This window comes from Triticum aestivum, chromosome 6B, assembly GCF_018294505.1.
Source record: "Triticum aestivum cultivar Chinese Spring chromosome 6B, IWGSC CS RefSeq v2.1, whole genome shotgun sequence".
NCBI classification, from domain to species: domain Eukaryota; kingdom Viridiplantae; phylum Streptophyta; class Magnoliopsida; order Poales; family Poaceae; genus Triticum; species Triticum aestivum.
The window spans coordinates 632,116,993-632,126,614 of record NC_057810.1 but is presented as its reverse complement, the minus strand read 5'-3'; the positions used below and the strand labels follow the sequence as shown (position 1 = coordinate 632,126,614).

The 9,622-nt window shown below is 42.6% G+C and overlaps 1 protein-coding gene across 2 annotated transcripts; it reads left to right on the top strand.

Annotated features, from left to right (window-relative positions):
• Positions 1 to 2,206: 2,206 nt before the first annotated feature.
• On the top strand, positions 2,207 to 9,322 carry LOC123138391 (putative transcription elongation factor SPT5 homolog 1). Of its 2 annotated transcripts, none has more exons than XM_044558362.1 (21): positions 2,207 to 2,715; positions 3,705 to 3,949; positions 4,049 to 4,192; positions 4,259 to 4,420; positions 4,500 to 4,583; positions 4,915 to 4,985; positions 5,084 to 5,441; positions 5,518 to 5,673; positions 5,766 to 5,863; positions 5,947 to 5,995; positions 6,077 to 6,229; positions 6,355 to 6,498; positions 6,580 to 6,679; positions 6,811 to 6,981; positions 7,052 to 7,100; positions 7,180 to 7,271; positions 7,782 to 7,851; positions 8,067 to 8,130; positions 8,212 to 8,428; positions 8,523 to 8,620; positions 8,741 to 9,322. In XM_044558362.1, exons 1-21 carry the CDS (start codon positions 2,370 to 2,372, stop codon positions 8,981 to 8,983), a joined length of 3,114 nt encoding a protein of 1,037 aa, XP_044414297.1. In that variant the 5' UTR covers positions 2,207 to 2,369; the 3' UTR covers positions 8,984 to 9,322. The 2 variants fall into 2 exon arrangements, 1 of the variants encoding a protein (XP_044414297.1); XR_006469080.1 differs by having other exon boundaries at positions 2,209 to 2,715; positions 8,261 to 8,428; positions 8,741 to 8,913.
• The last annotated feature ends 300 nt before the right edge of the window (positions 9,323 to 9,622 follow it).

Sequence of the window (9,622 nt, the reverse complement as noted above, 5' to 3'; positions counted from 1 at the left end):
ACATTTTCATTCCATTTCTAAAAAGAACATGAAGAAATTTTCAAATCTCGAACACTTCTCTAATATGTGAACAATTTTTTAAAATGGACACATTTTTTCAAAATTTCAAACAAAATTTGAAAAAATGAACATTTTGGAAATCTATGAACATTTTCTAGTACGCGAACATCTTTTGAATCTCTGAACAATTTTTCAAAAATATTTTTTTTAAACACGAACAATCTTTGAAAAATTGGAACAAATTTTGAATTTCAGTTTTTAAAATGAGAACAAACATGAACATTTCAAACTATTTTGGAAAAGATGAACAAATTTTGAAAATATGAACAAAATTTTAAACTCCAGACATTTGAAATTGTGCACAATTTTTGAAAACGTGAACAATAATTTGAAAATCAGAACATTGTTTGAAAAACCTAAACAAATTTTGATATTCCAAGCATATTTTGACATAGTGAACAATTTTTGAAAACATAAATAAAATTTTGAAACTCAGCACATTTTTGGAAAACCTGAACAATTTTGGAAATTCTGAATGTTTTCTGAAAATAAGAACAATGTTTGAAGACTTGAACAAAATTTGCAACTCAGAACCATGTTTGAAAACTTGAACAAATTTAGAAATTCCAAACATTTTTCACGAAAACACGAATGATTTTTAAAAACATGAACAAATTTGGAAACTTTTGAATATTGTTTATAAAAATTGAACAATTATTTAATATTTTGAACATTTTCAGAAAAGAAAAGAAAGAAGATACAGTAAAGAAAAGTGAAAAAGAGAAAAAGAAAAGAAAAGATAAATAAATAGATAAAAACGGAAATAACGAGAAATAAAAACAAAATTGTGAAAACGCAAAAAGAAAGAAAAAACGGTTTAGGAACCTTCTAGAAGGTTCCCAAAACTAGTCAGGAACCTTCCAGAAAGTTCACAAAACCATCTGCTCACACCCTCAGCTGGGCCTGCCCATTCTATCGATCTGGTGTCAGCAGGTGTGCGATTGGTTGATTGTTTGCCGCAAAATGCGGCAAATAGGAATTTCCAAATACCCTATCGCCTTACCGGCAACGGAAAACGCTCCCGGCTCTCGCTTGCTCGCACCACCCACCCCAACCCCCGCCCCGCCGAAGCCTCAATCGGCTCTCGCGTTGACTCTCGAGGGTTCCTCCCTACCATGCGGGGCCACCCTCCCAGCCACAGAGCATCTCGAGCCCCGGGGAGGGCTCGCTCGAAACCCTAGCCGCCGCAATGTCTCGCCGCGGCAGCGAGGAGGAGGAGGAGGCCGACGAGTCGGAGGTGGAGGAGAGGGTTCTGCGTTATGTTCCTACTTTTATTACTTCCTCTCCCATACTAATCTTTTGGTATCGTACTTAATGACGAGTAGTTATCTTTTATGGTCTTATGAATATGCTCAACTCGATGTTGCCTTATAATCCCATGCCGATATTGAACTCCATTATGTCTTTCTTCTCACAAATGAATGTTTCTTTTCACTTTATTTTGTTATACCATGTTTGAATTCATATGGTAAACCCAGATTCCTACTAACTTAGCACTATTTGCTTCATCAAAACGTTAGGACCGGCACCCTCGCGCCAAGGCGCGCTCCCGATCTAGTTATTGGATGGAGGCGGTAGATAGTATTCCAAAAGAAGGTGTCGCTGCTCAGTGCACACAAAAATCCCGGAGTGACAACATTTTTTTCTTTTTCTTTTTGCAACGGAACGACATATCCATCATCCCCACATGACATATGTACCAAGATGCTGAGCTCTAGAAAAAGGTAGGCCGAGATAGCAACTGTAAAAAGAGGGTTGGCCGAGATGTACATATCGGGGTGAGGTGGGCCGTCTGGGGGACGGGCCAGGAGCACTCAAGCTAATGGCTGTTTGAGGAATGATCCGGAAGCAGAATAAATTGCACGGGGACTATATCTCACTTATATCAAGACGGAAAAAACCCTCCTTCAGCGCACATGGGCCGGCCCATCTCAAGCTGTAAGTCCCGTAGGTCTCGCTATAAGCGAGACATAGGGTGCCCGAATAAATTGCAGGAGCCCGGCCGAATTAAAGCAGCCAATTCCTACGCGCGCACGGCCGATGTACGGCCCTGCCCGGCCCACCCAACCAAAATTAACTCAGCGTTCCTCCTCGCTAGAAGTCGGTTTCGCCGCTAAATACCCTCTCGCCTTGCCGGCAATCGAAAGCGCTCCCCGCTCTCGCTTGCTCGCACCCACCCACCCCAGCCCCAGCCCCGCCGAGGCCTCAATCGCCTCTCGAGGGTTCCGCCCTGCCACGCGGGGCCACCCTCCCAGCCGCAGCGCGTCTCGAGCCGCGAGGAGGGCTCGCTCGAAACCCTAGCCGCCGCAATGTCGCGCCGCGGCCGCGAGGAGGAGGAGGAGTTCGAGGAGGTAGAGGAGGAGGAGGAGGCCGACGAGTCGGAGGTGGAGGAGGAGAGGGGCGAAAAGCGGTTGCGCGGCGGCGGGGGGAAGGGCTCGGGCGTCGCGAGCTTCATCGACGACGCGGCCAGCGAGGACGACGACGAGGAGGAGGAGGAGGAAGAGGATGACGACGACGAGGACGACGACTACGAGGAGGGCGGCCGCGGCCGCGGCCGCCGGCCCAGCAAGAGGAAGCGGTCGATCCTGATCGACGACATGGCGCAGGTCGACGACGACGACGGCGAGGAGGAGGAGGAAGACGGGTACGAGGAAGGTGAGTGCTCGCTTGCCCTATCGGCCGTACGCCGGCGCCTGGACCCGGGGTAGCAGAATCGTTATCATGTTTAGTTTCCCGTATCCAAATTCGCCGGGGTTAGTGACGATTTCGTGTAGGATTTTTGCTTCCCAGTCGTTGGTTCCGCAGCATTTCTACACTATCGAGGATTTCTGTGATCGCCGTTGCTAGTTCCCTGCCTGCATTTGGGACTCGTTGCCCCTGTTAGAAATGCTGAGGGTGCTTAGTTGGGTTGTTTGTTGGTCAATCCGGCTTGAATTACATTCTATTGTTGCTTCAGTGTTGGCTAGGCTTGATAACCATATGTGAACCATCAGCGGCAATGTTTTATGCAATGCTTCTTATTTTCCTGTTGTGAACCATCAGTGCAATTTAGTGCGAACTGTGTTAATTTCGTAATTTGGCCATAAATGGGAGGTCGTGTGGAGTGAAGGACCAAAGTCCATGTTCCATTAAAACTTATTACTTCCTGCCACTTATGGGTTATGGCTAGACCTACCCAGTATATACCTGGGAAATTGTCGTTACAATCAACTGTCTGGCTCTTTCCAAACCAGCATTGTAGTCATGATGATGGACAGAATCATATCCTCCAGAAATTACTAGGGACCTTTATATGATCAAGAGTTTTGGTTTCGATGCCCAGATGGCACTTTTATGTAATTTTTTTGATATAGTCTTGTTACTTCAAGCTCAATGTAACCATTATGTTTCTTAAGATTAGATGGTGTGGAATTTGATGTTTAGTCGATCATCAACTGCAGTTTCTTTATGGATGTACTCTTGCCATTGGTCCTGAGTTATGTTCACATGGATGTTTATTTCTGCCATTCAAGTATAACATTTTTACTTTCCCTTTCGAATTAAAAAATTTCTGTGCTTGCCTATCTGTGGGTTGAGTTGTGTAGTATGCAAAAGCAAGACTATTTGTGATAATGCGTGACTTACACTCCTTTGCTTTTCGGCAGGTTTTATTGATGATGATGCTCGGGCTGATAATCCTGACGAGGATGTGCAAAGGGGTTCTAGACGTCATTTCAATCCAAATCCAATGGATGATGCAGATGATATGGAGAACTTGGAAGAGATGTTAAAATGGAAATATAGAACGCAATCACACTCTGATTTTGATGAAGAGGGTCTAACCGAGGTTGAACAGCAAGCTCTCCTGCCATCAGTGAATGATCCAAAGCTCTGGATGGTGAAATGTGCGGTAGGTTGCAAGTTCTAGGAAAATTAAGCTCTTGCCACAGCTCTGCTATTTGTTCATTGTACCATTTGAATCTCATTGTTCTTCTAATTATGACGTCAGATTGGACATGAGCGAGAGACAGCCCTTTGTCTAATGCAAAAGTTCATTGATAGGCAAGATCTCCAGATTAAGTCCGTCGTTGCATTGGAACACCTAAAGAATTACATTTATGTTGAAGCAGAGAAAGAAGCCCATGTCAAGGAGGTAACCAGTGCGTAAATTGACATTCTAGTCTTCTTGATAAGGGATGTTAACTAAACTTCATTGCAGGCTTGCAAAGGTCTGCGGAACATCTTTTCTTCAGCAAAAATACTTCTGGTTCCTACAAAAGAAATGACTGATGTTCTCTCTGTCACGAGTAAGTCTGCTGATCTTTCAATAGATACATGGGTCAGGTTGAAGCTTGGTATATATAAAGGGGATCTTGCTAAGGTATGGTCATCATTGTTTCCCTGGCTGTTGCTAGTATATATTTGTCAATTGCCCAGTTATTTATTTTGATTACCCCCAGGTTGTCGAAGTTGATGATGTGCGCCAAAAGGTTACTGTGAAGGTCATTCCTAGATTAGATTTACAAGCTTTGACAGATAAATTGGTAAGTTATGCTAGTTGCCATTCATCGTGATTTTCTACCTGTCACCTTTCAACGTAACATACACTTCTATCAGTGGGTTGAGCTCATTGACATGCCGTTTTATATATCGTCTTGCATCCGCTGTGAACATAGTACTTCAAGTTTGGGTTCTCTTTCCCATATGATTCACAAGTTCCATGCACTGCTGTGTCCAAAAATGGAATTAGTAGATTTTAACTTATTGAAGGACTTCTTAATTATCAATCTATCTTCTTGGTAGAATGCGTGTTTATACTTCGTATTGTGCTTGCTTGCTGGATGACTTAGCATGATATGACTTTTGTATTGTCAGAAAGGTCTTAAGGTTGCAAAGAAGAAGTCGTTTATTCCACCGCCAAGGTTATTTAGTACCGACGAGGCGAGGTGCTTAATGCTTTTCATCCTTTCGCTATCAAATGATAGTTCAGTTTTATTTATTTATGTATCTTGTCTCCTCTTTTTTCTAACTTAAATGAACACAGGGAGATGAACATTCCTGTAGAACGGAGGAGAGATAGAGATTCTGGGGAATACTTTGAGATGGTTGGCGCTTTAAAATTTGAAGATGGTTTCTTGCGCAAAATAGTCTCGATAAAATCAATCAGCACACAGAATGTTATGCCATCACTTGATGAATTGGAGAAATTCGGGAGAGTTGGTGATGACGTGAATGAAGATGTGGCTAGATTGTCCACACTCAGCAGGAAGAAGGGACATTTTATGAAAAGCGATGCTGTAGTTGTTGTTAAAGGTGATCTCAAGGACATAAGGGGCTGTGTGGAGAAAGTAGAGGATTCTATTGTTCACATCCGACCAACACCGACACAATCTGATCTTCCGGTAATTACTTGTAGTGAATTTATTATACTACTATCAACTGGACTAGAAAATTTAAACATCTCTTTGTACCATGCAGAAAACACTTGCCTTCAGTGAGAAAGATCTCTGCAAATATTTCAATCCCGGGGACCATGTAAAAGTGGTTTTTGGTGTTCAAGAAGGTGTGACAGGCATGGTAGTTAAAGTGGAAGGACATGTCTTGACTATTTTATCTGACACAAGCAAAGAACATGTGAGCAATTGTTGGTACACCTGTGCATCTATTGGAAATTGCTTTGTTTAAACATATTTTGTAGTATGTTTAACTCTTTTTTGTGACTGCAGATCCGTGTGTTTGCAGATCATGTTGTGGAGAGTTCTGAGGTCACGACGGGGCTTACCAGAATTGGTGATTATGAATTGCATGATCTTGTCCTTCTTGAGTAAGCCCAGAATTTTTAGTGAGGTTGCTACCCATCATGTCTAACGGCTACGAAACAACTTATACCATTTCTTCCCTTTTCAGCAATTTATCATTTGGTGTGATTGTAAGGGTGGAAAGCGAAGCATTTCAGGCAAGCAGAACTGTCTAAATATTCATCTGTCTGATTGTCTTGTACGTATAGTTATATGTATTGACCCTTTTGTATAATTAGGTTCTCAAAGGAGTGCCTGATAAACCTGAAGTGGTGCTTGTGAAACTGAGAGAAATAAAATACAAAATCGATCGGCGCACATCTGCAAAAGATAGCAGGAATAACACGGTGTCCACTAAGGATATTGTCAGGGTCATTGAGGGGCCATGCAAGGTGTGTACATTTTGCCTGTTATCTCGTGTTTTGATTATTTCTCTCACAATGTCTATTTATTCTGTTGTCTCAATTTAATCTTCTTATCACAGGCTAACAAACATTTATTTTTCTGTTCACATTAGGGAAAGCAAGGACCTGTGGAACATATACACAAAGGGATATGTTTTATACATGACCGCCACCACCTTGAACATTCAGGCTTTATCTGTGCAAAAGCACAATCTTGTGTCCTTGTTGGGGGATCGGTTGTCAACAGCAGCAGGATGGTCTGTGCTTTGATTATCTCAATTAAATTTTATTGGTACCTAGAACATGCCATCATATCTTCAGTTTACTTGTTTTTTCAGGGTGTTGATACAGCAGATCCACGGCTTGGTGCTTTTAGATCTCCAGCAAGGATCTTGCAATCTCCTGGAGGGCTTCCGCCGAGAGGACCTTACATGAATTGTACGAATATTGATAGTTTGGATGCTCCTTATCTCTGCCATTAGTTTTAGTCAGCTGCATCTTGTGCGAAGTCTATTTCTTACACTACTTTATGCTGATGTAATAATTCACTCCCCTCCTATCTAAAACAGCTGGTGGAAGGTTTGGAGGAGGTGGTCGTGGTGGCAGAGGGCATGATGCCTTGGTGAGTAGATGCATCAAAATTAAATCTGGTCCCTACAAAGGATATCGTGGCCGTGTTAAAGAAGTGAATGGTGCACTCGTGCGTGTGGAGCTTGATTCACTTATGAAGATTGTCACAGGTGAATAATTTTTGTCACAATTGTTGTTGCCTGTCTACTGTTGACGACTAACCTTGCTGCAAACATATAGTTAAGAGAGAGGATATTGCTGACACAGCGAATGTTGGGACACCATTCCGGTAAATTTCTTTTTGATCAACCATATTTAACAAGCTGTTTGGTACCATTTTCTCATTTGCTGACCAGTTGTATTGGCAGTGAATCTCGTTATTCATTGGGCAGTGAAACACCTATGCACCCATCTCGAACGCCATTGTATCCTATTCAAACTCCAATGCGAGAACCTGGAGGTGTGCTTGCTTACATTCTTTGTTATGGTTCAATTTGAGATTACCTAGATCACTTTTTCTTTGTACAAGATGCACTTACGACCGTTCTGGACATAGGTGTAGTGAGCATTCAACAACATGCAACTTTGACTACTAATTTCTATCACATATGTTGCTAAGACGTTTTATTATAGTATTGTATTACACACTATCTACAGTGACTTCTAATTTCCGTGAATTTGAAATGCCATACATTTAGAAAAGGAGGGAATTACTATAGTTGCACCTACATCAAAATAATTCTTGTGTTCTCTGTACTTGAAGTTGAATAGTCATTATATTGCCGCTTTGGCTCTCTTGCGTCATTCACCCATTTGATCTGCAAATCATTTTGGTGCTATTTGTTCATTTTCGCCCTCTCCTGTTCAGATGCCTATCATATTGCCTATTTCGGTGCCATTCATTTCATTGTACCATGTACTGTTTCTTATTCCCCTTTTCCATGGTAACAAGTTAATTGAATTTGCGCAGCGACACCAATTTGTGATGGATCGCAAACTCCTATGCATAATCAAGCCTGGGCACCAATGAGTCCACCGAGGTTGGTATACTTCTTTGGAGAACAAATTGGTTACTTGGGCTTGCAGAATTGAAATCCTGAAATTTAGAATAAAGCAGCTTCAGATGTTTTGTTTATCCTGCCCCATAGTGAAACTATTTCAACCTTGTCTGTTGCGAAGTGGAGTGTTGAAACTTTACTGGAGTTAATCTTGATGGTCTGTTTGGTTGCTGATTGTGTTCTAATTATATGATCAGGGATAACCAGGAAGATGGAAATCGTGGCACTTGGGGCGCTTGGGGGAGCAGTCCAGCTTACCAGGTTCCATGTGCTTCTTGTTAACTTTGAAAATTGTTTATCCTTGTGTTGGCTACCGAAATGTATTGCTGTTTCTACACACAGCCAGGAACTCCAGTAGCTAGGCCATTTGATGCCCCCACTCCTGGATCAGGGTGGGAAAGTACCTCTGGAACTGGCTTTGGTGATGCTCCATTCAACGCTCCAACACCTAGTGCTCAACCAATGACCCCAATTCCTGCCTCTTATTTGCCTGGAACCCCTGGTGGCCAGCTAATGACCCCAGGGAATGCTGGAATGGGTGCAATGTCTCCAATGATAGGTTTGCCCTTGCCCTTTCATCTACAACCGGGATGGGATTGAAACCAGCACTTTGTGTGCACATCTGTGAATACCTTTTGCCAAAATGCTTTCAGGGGATGAGGGCGGCAGTAATTGGCTCTTGCCAGATGTTTGCGTCAATGTGTCCAGAGGAGATGGTTCCACCAATGGTGTGGTGAAGGAAGTACTCCTGGTATGTCATGTTCATTTATGGTTGTTACAAGTGCATGCAGAAGTTGTTTCTCCACATGTTTCTTTGGTGCTGTTTTTTTTTTTTTGCGGTGTTAACATCTCCGGGAGTCTGAACTTGCAGGATGGATCTTGCCGTGTCGCACTTGGGCCATCAGGGAGTGGGGATGAAGTAACAGCTCTTCCAGACGAGCTCGAGATCATCAGGCCGAAGAAGAGCGACAGGGTCAAGATAATGAATGGCAGCATGCGTGGAGTTATAGGAAGACTGGTAGGAGTCGACGGGTCTGATGGGATTGTCCGGGTGGAAAACCCGCTTGACATGAAAATAGTAGACCTGGTGATTTTGGGCAAACTAGCAACTTGAGATAGCTGGTTCACCTGTTAGGTGTTATCTTAACTGTCCTAGGCCGCAAAATTAGAAAGAAAAATACGTGTTTTTGGTCAACTTAGCAATTTTAGATCACTCTAACCGGTCAGATTGATTGTTCTTAATCCCACTTGTTCGGTATCATGTGAATTATGTGATGTAGATTTCCAGATGCCTGCCCTGAGATATACTCGGGAATGCTTGATCTTTCTAATCCTGACATGACACATCATCCCGGTTTATCTTTCTGCACTTTGTATTCATATTTAAACTTTTGGGATTGGGATTTGCTCGTATGGTCTGCTCTAATAAAACCTGGAGAATCTCTTTCAAGTCTGCCCGATGCGACATTGGTTTCCATTCTCTCGCTTGTTCTCAATACAAGCTCCAGAACCCGTGGCAGTGCAGGCACAGTTGATGGAAGCAGTTTTATGTAAGTGAGCTGAGTTAGGGTACCGTCCAATAGGATCCACGCCTCCAGCGGAAAACTTGCAGTAACTTATTGTAAAAGAAGCCTCTAAGCTCAAAACCACAAATAATTATATCCCCCTCCAAATTTCACATTGATGTGTTCCTAGTGTATTTATTTTCATATATTCTTCTAAGGCATGATTCTCTGCTAAGTTATTGCATAAC